The 21,001-nt window shown below is 35.6% G+C and overlaps 1 protein-coding gene across 6 annotated transcripts in view; it reads left to right on the plus strand.

Annotated features, from left to right (window-relative positions):
* EXOC2 (exocyst complex component 2) overlaps positions 1–21,001 on the plus strand; it is a 282,492-nt gene that overhangs the window by 56,966 nt on the left and 204,525 nt on the right. For all 6 annotated transcript variants that reach the window (XM_058733209.1, XM_058733203.1, XM_058733204.1 and 3 more), the window contains 3 exons: positions 3,483–3,643; positions 8,186–8,362; positions 10,534–10,660. In XM_058733209.1, the coding sequence (XP_058589192.1) occupies positions 3,526–3,643; positions 8,186–8,362; positions 10,534–10,660 (422 nt within the window). In that variant the 5' untranslated portion in view covers positions 3,483–3,525. The remainder of the gene's footprint in view (positions 1–3,482; positions 3,644–8,185; positions 8,363–10,533; positions 10,661–21,001) is intronic.

A 21,001-nucleotide genomic window follows, 5' to 3' on the forward strand; every position in this document is an offset into this window, starting at 1 on the left:
GTTTAGCAAACTTGGAAAGACTTTCTATTTAGTCAAAATAAGATAAATCATGAAGGCATAAAAGTTCTTGACGGTTCATAAAAGGTGACTGGGCTTATATAGTTAGTATCAAATGAAGGAAATGATTGAGAGTGAAGTAGGAAATACAGAATAGTTGTGACAGGTTTTAATAAAATGGTAAGGATTTTGTGGGCACTGGAGACTTCTGAGTAGTGGAGTGTCGTGGAAGATTTTTTAAAATCTGGGATGATGGGGCGCCTGGGTGGCTCAGTCAGTTAAGAGTCCGACTTCGGCTCAGGTCACGATCTCGCGGTCCGTGAGTTCGAGCCCCACGTCAGGCTCTGGGCTGATGGCTCAGAGCCTGGAGCCTGTTTCCGATTCTGTGTCTCCCTCTCTCTCTGCCCCTCTCCCGTTCATGCTCTGTCTCTCTCTGTCTCAAAAATAAATAAACGTTAAAAAAAAAAATTTAAAATCTGGGATGATGTTGATTAGATCTGTATTTTAGCAGGTGTTTGCTGAGAGTGGATTGTAGTGGAGAAGTAATCGGGGCTGAGTAACCAGTTAGAAGTCTGTTAAATATCCAGGGAGAGAAGATGAATTTTTTTTTTTAAATTTTTTAATGTTTCTTTTTTTTTTAAACAGGATTTTTCTTTATTTAAAAAAAAAATTTATGTTTATTTTTGAGAGAGAGACAGAGACAGAGACAGAGAGACAGAACATGAGTGGGGTTGGGGCAGAAATAGAGGGAGACACAGAATCCGAAGCAGGCTGCAGACCACAGCTGTCAGCATAGAACCTGACCCATGGACTGTGAGATCATGACCTGAGCCGAAATCGGATGCTTAACCAACTGAGCCACCCAGGCACCCTGAGAAGGTGAATGTCTTAACTGGGAAAACCACAAGCTCTGAGATGAATAGTTGACTTTGGATTCTAACAGAAAGATTTTGACTCTTTGATTTAGGAAGTAGGATAGGGAAGGGGAGGGGTTCAAAATAACTTGAGTTTTCTCATTTGGTTTGTTGGATGATTGATAATCTCTTTCCTGTCCTTCTTTTGTTGTTGTTGTTTTGTTATTTTAATTGTATTAAATAAATTATGTAGGCATGATTGATTGCTTCATTGGCTAATGAGATTGAACTCAATCTCAGGCCTCATTCCCCTTTTCTAGAAGAGGCCAAGCTGATGATGGCTCAAAACCCTAACCCTCTAATCACATGGTTGCCCTTTCTGGTTAGGCTTTGATATTGAGATGTCATGAATATTACATACATATGATATTGAAGGCTCATGAATAACAAAGATACTTCCTGGATTTTGAGTCTCCCAGAAACTAGGGACAAAGGTCAGTAACATTTTTTATTATACAACATAACCCAGATACCTATAACTCTTCTGCCATCTACCTCCACATTTCCAGATTCTGTGTCTAATCTGCCATTATCTTGATAATCAATTTTAGATAAAATGTATAATTCCATTTCTGTCTTTATTCACCTCTCCTACTCCCAAACACACATCTGCCTATTTGCAGCCTTATTGCTACCTTTGGTTAAACCAGTGTCAGTTCCTGCATTAAAAGTACAATATAAATCTTGTTTTCTTTTGCCTCTTTTGAAAGTTTCAAAAGTTTTTACTCTTGGATTGATTCCTTTTCATGACATCCTATTCTTTAAGATAAAAATTTTCTCCCTCTGCAGATACTAATTTGGGGTCAAAGCTTATAATACTTTTAAAGGCCTTATTTTTGTTTTTCTTCCGTGTTTGTTTGCTAAAAATGCCATAACAAAGTCCAATAGATTGGGTAGTTAAAAAGTTGAAACAATAGAAATTTATTTTCTCATGATTCTGGAGGCTGCAAGTTAAAGGGGTCAGCAAGGTTGGTTTCATCTGAAGCCTCTCTCCTTGTCTTATAGCTAGTTGACCTCTCCCTGTGTCCTCAAATTGTCTTCTTGCATGTGTGTCTGTGTCCTAATTTCCTCTTCTTATAAGGACACCAGTCATATTGGATTAGATCCCATCTATATAAACTCATTTTACCTTTATAGCATGCTATTTTTTAGGGGACACAGTTTAGTGTATTACATTTGCCTTATCTCTGTTTTCTGTGGATTTTTTTGTTTATCTGACTTCCATCTCTCTCTTACATATTTTCCTTGACCATCTTATAGTCTTTGGCTGTCCTTGTATATTTTAGAGTCTGGGAATAGCTGGTTTGTTTAGTTTGTATATGGGCAGAGTTTGTAAGTGGATTTTCTGTTGGGTAATACGACTGCAAATAGCCCTTCTTTTGGGGGGAGAAGACCCTTACATGTCAAGATCTTTGGTCTTTTTCCCCTTTAATTTCCCCAGAGAATAATATTCAACTTATTGCAGGGTGAGCTTTCACACCTTGCTGATAGAGGTATAAGAGCAGAGAAGGAAGAGGCCTGAATATTCTCACAGTTAGGTGTGCACATTGACACTTAATCACCCTTACTGTGCCTGGTATTCCTGATTACAGGTCCTCTTCAGCTTGGCTCTTCAGAGACTAAACTTCTAATCTCCTGAGGACTGCAAGGTTGAAGGCAGATGCCAGGGTGTCTTAACTTCTCAGTATGTGAAGATATAGAAAACCTGAAATTTCTTGCTGTTTTGCTCTGAACCTCCCCTTCATCTTCTGGGGCATCTGAAGCCTTGAGCAATTGAGGAGCTCTTCAGGAGTGTATTAGTGAGGTTTTATTATGTATTGGTTGCCTACCATATGCTAGGTACTGTGCTAGGATTATCCTATGTAACCTTAATTGTAATCTTTGAAAGGTTCTATTATGAGGTTCATTTTACATATATGAAAACAGAGGGTTTAGAACAGAATTAGTAAATTGGAGCACCAGGCTGTGAAAGCAAGTGTATTTGACCTCAGAAACTGCAATTTTACCGACTCTGCTACACTCAGAACAGTTGGCAAATTCATGCTTTTGCCAGTACGTCTACATTCTAGGTTTTGTAAAAATGTCAATATATTGATTTGATCACATTGAAAAAGAGTTGTTATACTAAGTATAATACAAAAATAAAGTGAAGTTCAGTATACCTATGGGAATATAGATGTATTTTACTATTTGTGAACATGATAATCAGAACATTTTCCTTTAACAACTTTGAGAGTAGAACAATTTCTAGCATATTTTGAGGGTTCTGCAGGTATAAGCATAGAACTAAATGGTGACATTAGGTTCTGTCATTTTATTGAAAGTTCTAGAACCAAGGGCTTAGTTGTCTATTATTTTTCTGACATTTCCCTCACAGTACTAGGTACAGTGTCCTTGGTAAATTTAATGTTCATGAGATGTTGGCAGAGAAGCTAAATGACAACTAAGAAATTCAGAACTATATGTTTAAGAATTGTTTTTATGTTTTGGTACTTCGTGTCTAGCATTCTTGTATTTTTAGTCAACGCTTATTTCAGTTGTCACTTAATCCTTTTCTTTTCTTTCTAACAGATTACTTCTGTAACTAGATCTCCAATTTGCTCAACAAAGCAGAATGTCCCGATTGCGACAACCCCCCCTTGTGACAGGCATCTCTCCAAACGAAGGAATACCATGGACAAAGGTCATAATTAGAGGAGAAAACCTTGGGACTGGCCCAACTGACCTCATTGGTAAGAGCAAGAACTGTGCTGTGTTTCCATGGTAAATGCAGTTTTATAGTGGGCAGTTGAGACAAGACGATATAAAAACAACATTGTGATCTGTACAGAATGATCTGAATAAAGATTAAAGAATTATTTGGTTTTATGACTTTTCTGTTAAAATCATTATTTTATCAAATCTTGTCAAAATTGCCTATCACTAAGTCCTTCAGAAAGTTTCCCACAGGTGAGATTTTGCCTCCATTTCCTCAGTTTTGATCTCTCCTGCTTTGATTGCTCAAACAGCCTCCTAGCTATTTTTGCTGTCTTTAGTTTTTCCCTCCATTATACAACTGTTTGTGTTCTTTCTCTAGTGCTCTGTGAATTATGCCTCTTCTGTTTCTTATTGCCCTTCAAATCAAATCTAAACTCTCTCTCCTTGGTACCACACTATCAGTTTGATCTCTATAGTTAAGAGTCTGTTTCTTAGTTTGCCTTTCCCTTTCCTTTTTTCCCTATGCCCATTTGTTTTGTTTCTTAAATTACACATGAGTGAAATCACATGGTATTTGTCTTTCTCTGACTGACTTATTTCACTTAGCATAATAGTCTCTAGCTCTATCCATGTCATTGCAAATGGCAAGATTGCATTATTTTTTATGGCTGAGTGATATTCTGTATATGTATATCTTCTTTATCTACTCATTAGTCGATGGACATTTGAGCTGTTTCCATAAGTTAGTTATTGTAGATGCTGCTGCTGTAAACATTGGGGGCCATCCCTTGGCTTGTCTTAATCTCCTCTAGAACTTAAAACAAATGCTCTGGCTGCTATGTCTCAGTCTAAAGATGGAGCCTAATCATCTTTTTGAAAATGCAAATAAGTGTCATGTACAGCCAGGGTAGAGAGCTAATTATAAATATAATTGTATGGTCAGTTAGGATTATTTTCCTGTGAACTCTGAAGTGCATTCAGAGTAGAGGTGCATTCAGAATGAGGAAGGGAGAGGCTTCAGTATATGCTACTGCATGTATATGCCAATTTCCCATATAAACTTTTCTGGATTCAGACATTCTCTTGACTCTTCTTAATTTATGAGGGACCTATTGGTAAAATACTGGAGATTATGAGTTGGAACTTGTTTTTCTTGCATTATTGGTGCAGGTTGACAGATTGTTTTTTGGCCATCTGGAAAACCCTTGGAAAAGAGAAAGTAAATTGGAGCTCAGTACTATATTTAATAACTGATTTTTGTGCTTCCCAGCTAACTCTTTTCACTAGTGTTATTTAAATGTCTTATTTTATATTTTTCTCTAGCCATGGTTTTTGTTTCTCCAGTAAACAATATTTAAATTAATTATTCTTATGAAGATAGTCTTATTTAACTTTTGTCTTGGTTTTTTGACGTAGCTCATTTTAGTTTTTTCTTCTTCCAAAGTAGAATAGTCTTTAGAATGCAGGCAAATAAACCATACAGATGGAGGTTATGTCCTACATTTTAACTGGAAGCTCCCAACATGACAGTTACTAGTCTATGTAAATTTTAATCTTGCTTTAGCTTCAGGCAGTGCTGTTCTTATTTGACTAAGTGTGTATACTTTTATAAACCTCACTAGTTCAGCTTTCAACCTGCCTATGTATTGCCAAGAAACCATTTTATAAAAAAAGCAAACTTAACCTGCTAAATAATTTGAGTGTTTTTAGCTCAGATGAAGTCTACACTAGCCAAGTAAAACATTATAAAAGCAGTTTATTTGAAATTCTACAAGTTACTTAAAAAAAAGATATTATATTGTATGAAGCAGATTTCTTAGCTTGCAGCGACTTACTAAAAATGTCCTTAAGAAATTAAGAAATCTTTCTTACTATCTTATTTAACTTTTATGACATTTAAAATGATCTATTCAAATCTATGTTTAAAATTAAATGAGGATTATTAATTTTTTTTTTTAGTTAACATGCAAAGCAGATATTAAATCAGAGAAAACTTTATAGCAGCTACAACTAGATGAATAAACTTATTCTGGGTAGTTTTTTCCAACTTGTGCTTTCATGGATATCATTCATGTTTGTTCATCTGAACATGTTTTTAGGCTTCCTGTCAGTATTATTGGAAAGCTAATTCCATTTCTTAATTTTTAAAATATATTTATTTATTTATTTATTTACTTACTTACTTACTTACTTATTTATTTATTTAGAGTATGTGAACGTGGGAGTGGGAGAGGGGCAGACAGAGAGGGAGAGAGAGAATCCCAATGTGGGGCTGGACATGGGGCTTGAGTCCAATGTTTAACACGGGTGCCTCTCTCATTGTTCAGTTTTTTTTTTTTTTTTAAATCTTTTAAATGTTTATTTTTGAGGGAGAGAGAGAGAGAGAGAGAGCATGAGTGGGGGAGGAGCAGAGAGAGAGGGAGGCACAGAGTCTGAAGCAGGCTCCAGGCTCTGAGCTGTCAGCGCAGTGAGATCATCATCTGAGCCAAAGTTGGACACTTAACTGACTGAGCCACCCAGGCGCCCCTCATTGCTCAGTTTTAATCATAAGGTTGTTCTTTAGCAAGGAACCTATATTAGGAATGACTTTATGTTAAATCCTGACATTTATTGTTGAGTAATTTTCCTTTCTGAAATGAGTTAATATTTAAAATGACAAGAATCTTTCTGATAGTATAAACTTTAAAAACATTAATGTATTGACCTAGAGTAATATCAAAATACCCACCATATATAACACTAAAAGTATTCAGTTTATTAATTAAAACTTTTTTCATTCATTTAAAAAATACATAGACTGATTTATGTATGCATAAAAATTATTTGAGCAAATATTCACTGAAGTGTTTCACAGTGCCTATCTTTTCTTTTTTTCTTAAGTTCATTTATTTATTTTGAGAGAGTGAGCAAGCATGGGAGAAGGGGCAGAGAAAGAGGGAGAAAGAGAATCCCAAGCAGGCTTACCGCTGTCAGCACAGAGTCCAATGTGGGGCTCAAGCCCATGAACTGTGAGATCATGACCTGAGCCAAAATCAAGAGTCTGATGCTTAACCGACTGAGCCACCCAAGCTCCCTACTCAGTGCTTATCTTAAAGATGGAGAGGAATTCTAGGGGTGCTTTCAATCTCTTAGATTGTTTACATTTTTCAAAACAAAATTGATTTTCAGGAAAGATATCAAAGATGTTCCCATTTTGAAAAAATAATTTTGAATTATGAATGCATTTAAAAATGTGTAAATGCCATTACACATTTAAAGAAACCAAAAGAAAACTTAGTCCTAAAGAAGCCTTTAAATGCTATTATTAGGATTCCATACATGTATAAATCATATAGCTGTTTTAGGGAAATCTCTAAAATTCATTATTTCAATAAATGCATCTTTGAAATGTAGTTATTTTTCTCAATGGTTAGTACAACATTCCTACTAAATAGTGCTTTCATTTTAACGAAGGATGACTTGACTCCCTTCCTACATTTTTTAAACCAAATTTGGCATTAATTGAGGTGTTCCTGGTATCTGAAAAAAAATTGTATTACCAAACTTGACTGTTGAGCAGTATAAAAAGTTAAATAATGAGAAAAGAAAGTGTGAAGTGTCTGGGTCTTTACCACATACAGTTCGGTTTACTTTTTCCATAAATATTTATTACATTGTTCTCTGCAGGATAGAAAATACAAAGAAAATAAGTTAGTAGAAGAGCTGGCAGTATGTCCATATGGTGATATATTGGTGTTCTGTCTGGGGTACATCTTCCTCACTGTAATCTTTCAGTGCCTCCATATTTGGCTACTGCCTAAATTATAATAATTTACTTGGTATCGGGCCTGAGATGCCGGGCACGAGTTGAGGTTTTGGGAGTGTTGGTTTACTATGAGAACAGAATGTAGTATAGTAATAGTATCATTAGGGAAACTCAAAGGCACCATGCACTACCTTTATAGGATGCAGATATTAAAAATGAAATAGTAATCCAGTAATTCCCAAGAACATTAACTACATTCACCTGATTTCAAGCTGTGCCTGGAATAAAATATCCTCCATGTATGCAATATATAATTTAAACACTAGGAAAAGTAAGTGCAGATTATGTTTAGGAAGATGGATAAATATATTTGTTTGTAGGGAATGATATATACATTTCTTTGTACACTGTAGAATTTTATATCAGCAACTTTGATTTCTAATAATAGTAATAATTTCCCCTTCTAAAACCTACGAACATAATTTAAGATTCTCATAAACTGAGTATATGGAATGCCTACACATAATTATTATGGTCATTTTTTTTTTTTAATCCCATTGGTGTTTGAAGAAACTTAAGTATAATCTAAAGAAGTCTTTGATATTAGAGATAAAAGAGTAGACAAAAATCAATAGAGACAGTATGTTTGCAAATAACATTGGGTATATTCAGTAATAGTAATAACTATTGAACAGGAAATGTTATTTCTAGATTTATTTTCTTCATGGAGAAAACCTGGTAAGACTGACAGAAGAATTGTCTTTTTATGTAACAGACATGACTAAGATCTTTGTTCTTTTGAACTTTGTTACATGCATGCTTTTATTTTCAGGTTTGACAATTTGTGGACATAATTGCCTCCTGACGGCAGAATGGATGTCTGCAAGTAAAATAGTATGCCGAGTGGGACAAGCTAAAAATGACAAAGGAGACATTATTGTCACAACCAAGTCAGGTGGCAGAGGAACCTCAACAGTGTCTTTCAAGCTACTCAAACCTGAAAAAATAGGTATCCATCTTTTATGACTTTTTTCTAAAGAGGAAAATGAAAATACGTTTTGTCTTTTAAAATCTATAACTGGTAGATTTGTATAAAACTTTCCTATTTTCACATCTCATTATCTTAGATTATATTTATTTTGACAGGAATGGGATATTGGTTAAAATTTGCATTACTTTTGGAAACGCAGTTTAGTGAGCTAACAGTAAAACCTAAGGAGGATGGTCATGAGAGAATTATTATCCTAAATTCTTTATAAAATCTGTTTATTTAACAGTTTGCTTTGCCAATTTTAGTTCCTTGATCTTGAACACAGTAATTGCATTTCTTTGTATTATGCATTTGAGATTTGAGGTAAAATATCCTCCTGATGTGGCCAAATTAGCAATCATAGTATCTAAATAATGTTCTTGTTTCCTTCTTTTTCTCTCTCCTTTGAGGCCAGGACACAATGTTGCCTGGCCAGAATGTGCCTTTAGCCCTCCAAACTAGAAATAATCTCTCTTTTTTGTATCCTATAGCACTTTATATGTTACTTTTTATGAACTTAACACTTGCTTCCTCAAATTGGTCTGAGGGGTCACTCTGAATACAAACCTGCGCTCTAGCACCACAAGCTGTGGAACTTGAATGCTTAGGTTTTTTTGTGGGTAAAAGTGGAACAACAGTATTACCTACCTCACAGGATTAAATGAGTTAGAGCATGTATTGTATAGTGCTTAGTATAGACCCTTACCCTAAGTAAGTGTTTAATTAATCACTTTAAATTATTCTTCTCATAGTTATTTCTGTGTATGGCCATCTCGCCTACTAAAATTAGGATAGTGTCAGATTCATCTTTCTGGTCTTGCAATGTCTTGTACATGGTCTGTACTTGATAAACATTTATTTAAAGTATGGCTATCACAGGCTTAATTAAGCCCAGGTCACATATCTCTCTTAAACTGAAAAGTAAATAATTTTGCAAATTGTTTTTGTTCTCTATCATAAAACATAGAGCTTTTCTACAGCATTATCTTCCTTATATTCCTGGATTTTTTTTCCATAAATAAAAACTTAGATAAGGAATTTAAGGGAGAATTAAAAATATATATATATATATACACACACACACACACATATATACATATATACACACATATTTATACATGTATATACACGCATGTGCACACATATGTGTCTGCATACGTTGTACATATATAATATTCCTGTTTTTATTTACTCATTTTTATTTAACGTCAAAAATTAAAAATTAAAGCAGGAACTTGTTATCAGTTTTCTGGAGGAACTTAAAACATTTTGGCAGAATCCAGCAATGTCTTATATTTATACAACAGATAAAGACAATCGAAAGTTTTAACTTTATTCTAAAACATCCTGCCCAGGACCTGGCACAGTATAGGTTCAGTAAAGGCTTATCAGACTGAACTCAGGAGTATCTAGACTTGAGCATAACTTCTAACAAAGCCTCTTGTTGCATTCTGTCAGAACTGTGGGTACTAAAAGAATTAGTTGGTTCACAAAGGTTCATACAGCTAGAAGTTGCCTGGGATCAAATACCTTCCACGAAGCCTTCACAGCCTCAAGCCACCCATTGGCCCTTTGCCCATTTTCTGTTTCAACCCACATTCAGAAGTGGTAAGCCTGTTAGTCCTATGCCAAAGTGAATGTCAAGAATCTGGTCACATAAAAGAGAGTACCATTTTCAGAGATTATATTTTGTTCACAGTGTCTGTCCATTTTTCCTGAATATCCTAGTCATTTCCATTACTCAAGCCATGCATTTCTTGGAAAGTGTTTGACTGATATCTTTATATAAAGAATTGTTGGATATTTTTTTGAATTAGCCAACTTAATTATACTGTTTATTTTTTATAAAATACATTTGTTTGAGCAGAACTTTTTCTCAGAGGCTTAGCTTGTCTTCTCTGTTGAATAATGTACAATGTAACCATGAAGCAAGAGATATTATTTTTGCCATTTGATAGATTTTTAGTGTTTTTAATCAAGCCACAAGCCATTAAAAAAAGAAGACACCCAAAAAACAAACAGAGCTTTTGTGCTGTCAAATCTCTTAAAAATTACCTTAGTGTGCATTTTGTTTTAGGTCTTTAAAAAGTGAAGCAATAGCGAAAGACTTAACCTGTGTCTTATTAAGGATGTGCTCCTCATTTTGATAGGTATTTTGGATCAGTCTGCTGTGTGGGTTGATGAAATGAATTATTATGATATGCGTACTGACAGGAATAAAGGAATTCCTCCCTTGTCTCTGCGTCCTGCTAATCCACTTGGCATTGACATTGAAAAGTGAGTACCATCTTGCCTTCAGTTTTCTTTATTGCTGAAAACTTTTATATACCTAAGAGTGAAGAGAGTGACACTCCAGAAATATCCAGGCAAGCACAGTTGAAGACATCTCTGTTGTTGGGAGACAAGTTGTATTTCTGAAGCCTTGTCAGGTTTGCTGCTTGTGAGTGTTCCAGTTAGTTAAAACTTTTGGTGAAAACTACCTACCTCTTTTAGTTTTTTGAATTTACACTTTGTGAAGAAGAAAAGTATCTTGAAATATTTAATAACTAATACTTTTAATGATAGGAAAATGCATTATCTGGGGTTTGTGAGTTTAAATATTTAGATGGTACTTGAAATCAAAATAGAATTTTCTGGGGCGCCTAGGTGGCTCAGTTGGTTGAGCCTCGGACTTTGGCTCTTGGCTTGTGAATTTGAGGCCGCGTGGGGCTCTGTGCTGACAGCTCAGAGCCTGGAGCCTGCTTCAGATTCTGTGTCTCCCTCTGTCTCTGCCCCTGCCCCACTCATGCTCTGTCTCTCTCTTTCTCTATGAAAAATAAATAAACATTAATTTTTTTTTTCAAAACAATTTTCCAAGTGCTTGATGTTTTGTGGAAATATTTTAGAATAATTAGGCCCAGTGTAGTTTTTTATTTTGTTTACTATCCCTGCCTGTAAGTCGTACTTAATCCAGACTTACTTGATCAGTATTGTGACAGGTAAATGATATTTTTCAAGATGTTATCCAATCTGTAATTTTCTATTCTTAATTGCTAGGACAATGTTTAGTAACTTTTATAATTAGTACCTTTATCCTTACATCTTACTTAATCAGTTCATCTAACACATCAATCGTGTCTAATTTATTTTCTAGCCTTGATGGTTCTGCTCATGAAGTTATATACTGAGTGTTGCTCTGTAAACACTTACTGAGGGTGACAAGTTAGTTCTATTAACACTTTAACCATAGCTTTAAGTTTTTCTAAGAATTGGGAAAATTCTCTGCTTAATCTTTATATATTTAACCTTCAAGCCTACACTTGAAGACCATTAGTAATTCAAATAGTAAGCTGCTTTTTCACCTAGTGAGGTTTTTACCTCTGGCTAAGAGGAAGGGAGCAAGTGTTTGTCTTGGAATTTACGATGTGTTGAGAAGTCCTCGGGTTTAGCAGCTTTTAGTGAGCTTGGACTGTCCTAGGTCACATCTTTGAAGCTCTTTGTCAGTATGGGTCATTCTGGAGCTGTTTTAAGGATTTCAGTGCTCTATAAAGAGTTTGAGGATCAAGAAAGTCTAGAAAAGAATGGTAATTACTAGCTATTTAGTTGAGCACAGTTTCAAGCATGAATAGACTTTACAGTTGATACTAAGCCTTTTAATAGGTTGGTTCAATACCCTTGAAAGCCAGCTTCTTTCCAAGTCCTGCCACAAAAGAAGTGTAGAGCAGGAGGTCCTATATGATTGTTCTTTCGTGAGGAAAATACAGTTTAGGAGTATTGTATGAATTTTGTATGAGCTTGAGACAAAACTTTCAAAGTTAGGATTAAATTGAATGTTTACTATCATAAAATAGATTTTCTTAATTTTCAGTTTGGCATATAACCCACCCCTTCTATGACTTTTTTACCTTCCTAGGCCCTTCCACCTTTTGACCGCCTTTATTATTCCTGTTATTGCTGCTACCCACAAAGGAGTTAGGCTTGAAATCTCTCTAATAGCACTTTTTCATAATACGGGTCAGGATTATTCTTTGCTAACATTGGTAACAGTAGCCAGGAATAATGGCACTTAAAGTTCTTGGCTCTTTAAAAGTTCTTTTTTTCTTTTCTGAGAGGTAATCTAATTTAGTCTAGAGCCAAATTCAGTTTGAATCATAGCTCTACTGCTTACTAGCAGTATGACTTAACTACTCTGACTCAGTTTCCTTAGGTAGAACATGCCGTACCTGTATCATGGGGTGGTTGTGAAGATTCAGTGAGTGCTTTAGAAGAGTGTCTCTCATAGCAAGTGCTTAAAAAATGTTTGTCATCATTACAAGGATTCAGTGCTCTTCTTGTATAATACACTGTTCCTGGCTTCGCTCTGTCACTTAGGAGGAGAATTTCTTTTTAATGACTATTAAGATTTTGGGGTAATAAATTGTATTAAAATCTTAAAATAGCATTATGTACATTAATTTAAGAAGTGTTTAAATGGGGATAAAATTAACAGTAATATTTCTTTCAAGCTCTTACTTAAGTTTCAAATAATAATTTGCTCAGCCATGGGATAATTAAAGAGTAGCCTTTTGAAAAGGTAAAATCATGACTGTCCTACAAATATAAAATGAACACATTTTAAGAGCATTATTTCACTCATTAATTAATGGGAAAACGAGTAAAATGTTAAAACCAGTTCAGGGGGAATTCCAGAGGGTAGACATAATAGGCAATGAGGAATGCTAACAGATGCAGATGGGGCACTTATACTGCATGGTAATTAGTTACATCTTTACCTGATAGGTATTCCTGGTTGCCATCAGCCCTCTACAGTTTAACTTCTGTGTTTCTAACAGAGTTGCAAAATAGGGACAAAGGCATAGATCCCTATAAGAATCAGAAAATACTGGGAAGGTCCTCCAGATGGTGAAAGGATACCCAATAATCCTTTTGCTTATTTAAAGTCTTTTGAAAATTTTCCAGTAAAGAAGGACAGACTAGATATACTAGCAAGCAAGAAAATGAAAGGTGAAAGTAGGAAGAGTTATAGACAACAAGAGAAGAGAATGTTTTTGGCTAGACATGCTTTTTCAGGTTCCTTTTTTATTTTTTAAAGGTACTGCCAGGAAAACCGCATTTATTTTATTGAATTCTCTAACCTCAGATAGAAATCTTATTTTAGAAAAAGAGAAAAGGAAAGGAAAAGCAGATGTTAAAATATTGATGGATTTTATTTCCCTGACTCAATATTTTTTAGATAAAAGTTTTGCTGTCTGTAGAGAAGGATGTACTTTCAGGTTAGAATCCGTAAGAGCATTTCCGTACTGGTTTTTATTTCTGTATATTAATGTCATTTGGGGGATTCTTTTATTTAAAAGGTTGGAAGAGGATCTACTTTTAATTTTTTAAAAAAACTTCGTTAGAGAACGAACACCAGGGTTTTAATTATTACCTGCTTGTTGAAATATATTAATTGAGAAAGTTTGAAGAATTATGTTATAAAATACTGTGGTCCTGATGAATTATCAGATTAAAGTGGTCAGGTCACTTTGGAAGATGAATCAGTTGCTGGTAATTGCATTGTGAATGTTTATGAAATTCTCTTCAGCTGACAGTCAAATGTGCAACGTGGAACAGTGGGGTGTCCTGTAGTGTTGTGGCCAGTTCATCTGAATTTGAAAAAGCGAGTGAGAGTAACAGAATATAGTTTTCTGGTTGCTCTTTGGTGTGAGTCAGAGTTTAATAAACATTTTATTGTTGTGCTCAGCATGCATCCTGTTGTCTTTCAGCTATGGGTTTAACAACTGGCATTTATTGGCTTCATTTGCCTCCTTAAGTCCTTCATATTCCTAAATTTTTTACTGATGTTTTGCACACATGGTGCCTTGATATTTATAAAAATGTTACCAATTGCTTCAAAAAAGATAACTTCACCTTGAACTGACACTAGGATTTAGTTGTAAAAAGTGTATATTTCTGATTTGTTATATTGATTGTCACAGATGTATGTGTTCTTTGCACAGCTTAAATTGTAATGGAGACAAAGCATTTAAATTGAAAGAGAAGGCAAAACAGGTTCATGTTAAGTAAAAGCCCTCACTGGGTTATATTTCTTAAAATAAATATTTGTCTAATGGAATATTTATAAGTAATGTTTTTGGACATTGTACATATATGGGAGTGAGGACATGAAAATGAAACTTTGCCCTTGTTTTTATATGGTCTACAACTTTTTTGTGAAATAGTTACATAAGAAAGGCTATCTAGAGTAGTCATTTGATGTGCCATTTACCTGTTTTATTTCCATGTGGATTTTAGGGCATTGCAGATCTGATTTTCTTCTCATCAATTAGGTTTTTCAGTAGAAAGAAAAGGTGACCAGTTTTCCCAGTAGATTTAGAAACCAGGGACAGGCGGAAAAATAATTCTTAGTATGAGTGTAGAAGAGAAAAGCCTTGGATAAATTTGTCTTTTAGAAATTTTATAAAACAGGTTGTGGGCTGTGATACAGTGCGTAAGTTCAGAACCTGACATGCCCTATCCCCCAAAATAAGAAAGAAAGAAAAAAACAACAACAGCACACATGCAACCAAAAACAAGCTCATAATATTTAATACACCAAAGTGAAAATAGTGATGCTAAAAATTGAAAGCCAAAAGAATTGAGTATAATATACACACACTCAAAAGAACTATATAAGCTTACTTTTACTGTGTTAGCCTCCCTGCCTTTCATCTTTCCATCTGCCAAATCAAGAAAACATGTTCTCTTTAATGCAAACACAGAGTAACACAACTGTAACCAGGCCTCACTCTATGTGAGGTGGTTAGAATTTTTCTCAAAATGATTTTGTTTTGCTTGCTTGAGGGTCATTACTGCAGATTAAGGGTCATTACTGCAGATTGTTCTCATACTTGAAAGCAAATTCTGATATGTTAAAAACATTCCTGTTAGTTTTAAATCTGACCAGTGACTCTATATACCTGGATCTTCCCATGGCATGGGCTAAATCTTTTCAGAAGATTTAAATCTGAGCTTACACTGCCATCTGATGGAAAGTGTATATTTTAGGGGTGGCAAGAGTTGTCAGCTACTGAAATTGTTTTGATTCATGAACTTGCTTAGTAGAATATGTGTTGCTTTCACTGTCCCAACTATGGTAGTAGATTTAAAGTGTAAATTTTGTTTAAATTACTCAGAATATACCTTGCTTTTACTGACTTGTTAAGCCATCACTTCACTTGGTGGGCCTTATCCTAAAATCTGGTTATTGTGAACAAACACTTAAGTTTTAACTTTCTTACTTTGTCAGCACCATTGACACAGTGCTTCTTCCTCTCCTAATACTGTTATAAAGACCATTAATAATTCTCTGTATTCTAAAACAGTGCTGCCTTCACTCTCCTTAAATTTCTATCTTTCTAGATATGTAGTTGTGGTTTTATTTTATGCCTCAGAGTCACTGGTTCTTTATTTGACAATAGAAGTACCAGGTTCAAATCTCACCTATTTACATGCAATGTCTCTGAGGCTGTTTCCTCACTGTAATATGGGAATATGTTGTTATGACAGTATGTTGTTATGACAATCAAATAAAATGATACCTATGAAAATAGTCTGTGAAATACAAAGAACTAAATAAAAAGAATAACAATAACAGCAAATAACATTTTTGAAAATTTATTGTGTGTTAAAACTGCTAAGCCTTTCAAATGCATTATCTATTTTAATTCTCAAAACATTCCTGGGAGGAAGATATTATGATCCTAGTTATCCAGTAACTGGGACCTTAGAGTACATAACTTCTCGAAGGTTATACAGCCAAATCTAGCAAACTTCCGAGATTGAACCTAGAGCCTGAGCTCTTAACCACTACTTATTATTATTGCCTCCCACTTATATAATGCTATGAGCCATCTCTGCTTTTTTGTAGATATGTTCCCTAGGCATTGTCATTCATTGTGTTTTTTCCAGATCTTCTATTGCATGTTCATTTTGAGGTATTTGTGTAAAGCATATGTTAGGCATATATTTTAGGATCATATACTGACTCAGGATGCGTTCAGCTGTAAGTAACAGAAAATGAAAATTAAGCTTAAACAAAAAAAAATATTTACTTTTTCATAATATACTGAGTCCAGAGATGGTGGACTCCATTGTTGGTTGAGTCAGTGACCTAGTAATGTCACCCAGATGTAAGGAATGTTGGTGTGCTATTCTGTGGCCCTTACCATAACACTTTTTTTCTTTGTAATTGTCAAGTGGCTAAAGCAATTTCTGCTATTGAAGCAATAATAACACACAGTAAGTAATAATATAAAAATCTAATATGGAAGCCATAATACACAATAATTAATAAAACACGATAATGTCTAGAGGCAGAAGGACCCTATTTCTTCTTTATTCTCCTTCTTAAAGTTTGGAGACCTTTCCCAGAAATATTCAAGTAGATCTTCCTCAGACATCACTGGTCAAAACAAGATCACTCAGTAGATAGCAAGAGAAATATGATAACCATGATTTGCTTAGGATAATTGATATTTATGATTGTGCTGGTGTGTGGGATTGTTTGGTCTGATGGTGGAGAATGCATGTTGGATCACTACCCAAAATTAGACTTAATTGTGTGATTTGGGGCAAATTATTTGACCTCTCTCTTAGAATTTTGTCATCTTTAATATTATAATTTCTTATTCTTATAATTCTGATTCTTAGGGTAGGTCTCAATACTCTTCTTCCTATTTAAATTTATATAGTAACATTGGTAAATGAGTTTTAATGTCTTCAGTACGAAATCACTGTAAAGTAAACTCAGTCTTAAGGGTGATTATGAGGAGATAGTATTTTGACCAAAAGATCCAATACTTTTCAAACTCTGACTCATTTAGGTGCCTGAAGAAGCTATGTGAATGAGAAATAATAGTATAGTACGTGAGAAATGAGATACTAGTAGGTAGATTAATGCTTCATATCTCAGCATATAATTCTCTAGTAGAAGCACATAGCCTACATAGTAGAGGCTAGTAGCACATAGTTCCAAATATCCGAAGTGCCTCCTTACCACTTATACTAATTCCAAAGCTCCATTTCAAGATCTGCCCTCTCTTCCTCTCACCCTTGCCTTTCCAGTGGCATGATGTGCCTATGATTGAGGAGATGAGGGTGCAAAGCCTGTGGAAGCCTGGCCATGTCCCATGTGCTTTTCTTTATCACCAAAAAACTCCACTATTAATAATGTGGCCAGGCCCATTTCTGCTCCCTCTTGAGGAGGAGGGAGATATGGAGGTGTCCTGGAGTAGGAGAGTTTCTTAATGGTTCACCTCCTAGAGCCTTACCAGACATGAGTCTTTTATCTTGTGATAAGACAAGTTTATTTATATTTGTTGAAATAACAGTTTAGTACATTGTAAATGACACGTTTCTAAAATGTCAGAATTAGGGGCTCCTGTGTGGCTCAGTCAGTTGAGCGCCCGACTGCGACTCAGGTCATGATCTCGCAGTTCACGATTTCGAGCCCCACATCAGGCTCTATGCTGACAGCTTGGAGCCTGGAGCCTGCTTCAGATCTGCCCTCTCTCTCTGCCCCTCCCCCATTCTTGCTCTGTCTCTCCCCCCAAAAATAAAACACCAAAAAATATTGAAGTGTAAGAATTAGATGAATTTTAAATATGGGAAGTTGTAGATAGCTGCATATTTACATCGTTCAGTATCACCAGTTTAAGCATTTTAACTGTTTAGGATGTGACCTTTTTCATATGTGCTGTGTGTATCCAAGGTTGTTTTTTCTTTTTCTTTTTTTTTTTTTTTTTTTACACATCATCAGCTTTATTGAGGCATAACTGATAGATAAATTTGTAAGATATTTAAAGTGTACATCTTGATGAGTTTATAAACGTATACATTGTGAAAGGATTTCCACCATCAAGGTAACTAATACATCCAACCCCTCACATATGTTTTCTTTAGCTTTTGCGTGTGTGTGTGTGTGTGTGTGTGTGTGTGTGCATGTGTGTGTGCGCATGCGCCTCTAGACATTATTTTGTTTTATTAGTTATAAGTGGCTGGTGCAGCCACTCTGGAAAACAGTATGGAGATTCCTCAAAAATTAGAAATAGTACTACCGTTATGACCCAGAAATTCTGCTTCTAAGTGTATATCCAAAGAAAATGAAACAGGATATTGAGATATTTGCACTCCCATGTTCATTGCAGCATTATTCATGATAGCCAAGGTATGGAAGCAACCTAACTTCATTAATGGATGAATGGATGAAAAAGTTGTATATATGTACAGTAGAATATTATTCAACCACGAGAAAGAAGGATATCCTGTCATTTACAACAACATGAATGGACCTTGATTTCATTATACCACACAGAGAAAGACAAATAACAGTTTTTCTTTCTTTTTTTTTTTTTTAAACTATGTTAAGCGTGATTTAATGTCAAACCCATGGGAACTATGCACTCTCAGCCATTTCACCAATACATACAACTGCTGTATTTTTTGGATTTGTGTCTGCATTTTTTTTATCCTTTTTTGATGTTAATCCCTCTTCACACTTCTGCTCTGATTATGGGTAGGGAACCCATGCAACCATAAAACTACAGGGCTTGAGTGAAGGGTAAAGTTCAGTTTGCCTTCTCAGAGTCCCCTTTTGTTGCTTTTTTGTTAGCTGTGTCTTTAATCTGTGAGTTTGGAACTGACCCTTGTTAGAAGAGGATTTCACATAGTTGAATAATTCATAAAGAATGTTAATAGTAGGGATTTAGTTGATATCAGATGATTCTGTAGTACTTTTTGATTCTGTTAAGATCATTCAACTTTCTGAACAAGCAAAGTGTTAGGACTACATAGAATACCAGTTTAAGTGTCAAAAAGAAGTAAGGTTGACAAAAAAATGTTAGGCATTTCTCCATGTACTTTTCTTTCACACCATAGACAGACCCCACTAATTCATTATGCTATTCTTTCCAGTTTAGACATATGATCTTTGACACAACACTCTAGACAGACACTGCCCACCAATTAAGGTAGAACTAGGGGGTATGGACTATGCATATCATAAGGAAGTGTTTTTAGTTACTTAGGTAGGGTTCAGCCCTTTCAACTCAGTCATTATATTCCCCCAAAGTTGTAACTTGGAGTCATGATGTACATTTTATTTATAAATGAGAAAAACTTCCCAAGGTGACAGGATTTTATTACTAAGTAAAGTACCAAACCAGCAAGAAGAATCCAAATCAAAATAAACTTCTAAAAATGCAGAGTTCTCCAGAGTCCTCTCAGAGATTCTGTCTGGTAAAAATGACCAACAAACTTTTGGAACACATATGCACCCCAAGAAGATTCAGACTATAATCTAACTTTAGGAGCCAGTGAGGAATGCTGTGAGATTGACTTACTCTCTGAATTACTGATTACTGAGGTAATGCCAGCTTGATGTCCATGATTCTCTTAAAGTCTCATTTTATCTTGTCTGTTACTGTAGTGCTAAGCAAGGCTTTTTTCCCCACTAATTAAAAAAGAAAACATTGTGGGGCATGTGGGTGGCTCACTTGGTTCAGCATCTGACTCTTGATTTCAGCTCAGGTCATGACAAGCCGCACATTGGGCTCTGCCCTGACAGCACGGAGCCTGCTTAGGATTCTCTCTATCCCTCTCCTTCTGCCCCCAGCACCCCTTCCCCCACATGCACTCCCCCACCCAGTAAATAAATAAACATTAAAAAAAAGAAAGAAAATGTCATAGTGAGAAAGGTAAGTGTAATAGGAAATAAAGTGGGTCTCTTTCTATTGACTGACGTACTGACAAATAGATGTTGGATTCTAGATTAAAGTGTAGGGTTTACAAAGGAAATCATAGAGAACTGGTTTTGCTCTTTGCATCTCTTGCCCTTTTAGGGACTATGAAGGGATGAAGGGAGCCAGGAGTGAAGGGGAAGAGTTTATGAGATTCTTTGACAGGAGCTGTGCTAGGCTGTGAAGGGGAGGTATGACAAACATCTGCTTTTCTTAACTCATAACTGGGGAGTGTGGCTTCCATGGAGTGTTCCCTGCATTTGTGAAACAGAGGTCCTGGCACCTGAGAGCACAGGAACAGTGCACATAGACAGTAGAGGTGTCTGCCCTGGGAAAGATGTTTCTTGGGACAAGATGAGCACCTCACTAGAGAGTAGGCCCCAGGCCATTGTAAGTTGTATGTAAGGTCACTTGTAAGTCAAGGAGCTCCATCAGAGAGTTGTTGTTGGTAAAGATGGAGTGCTGATCTTGGACCACACTACGTGATTTCTGAATTGAGGCTGTGTTCATAATAATGTGAAATCAAGTCTCTCTCAGATAAGAGTGAGTAGAAGTCATTGCACCTGCTCACATTTTCTTACAGGGTGGTGATAATTCTGCACCCCCCCTCCAAATGGCTCCCCACAACCCTGAATACACTGGGCTATAAAACAGTGCTGTGTCTCGTCCATATCCCATGAGTTTGGCTTATCCAGTGTATGGGGTTGAGGACCACACTTCAGTCATAAAGGACACCAAGATCAGAGGAGTGAAGTGAAAATGAACATGATGTGTGCAAGAAAGTGTAATCCCTTTGAAGTTACTGAATCTCCCAGTTTTGAGGATTAGATGAGCAGAAATGAGTCCTGAGAGGTAAGCAGTT

Source organism: Neofelis nebulosa, chromosome 6, assembly GCF_028018385.1.
Source record: "Neofelis nebulosa isolate mNeoNeb1 chromosome 6, mNeoNeb1.pri, whole genome shotgun sequence".
NCBI classification, from domain to species: domain Eukaryota; kingdom Metazoa; phylum Chordata; class Mammalia; order Carnivora; family Felidae; genus Neofelis; species Neofelis nebulosa.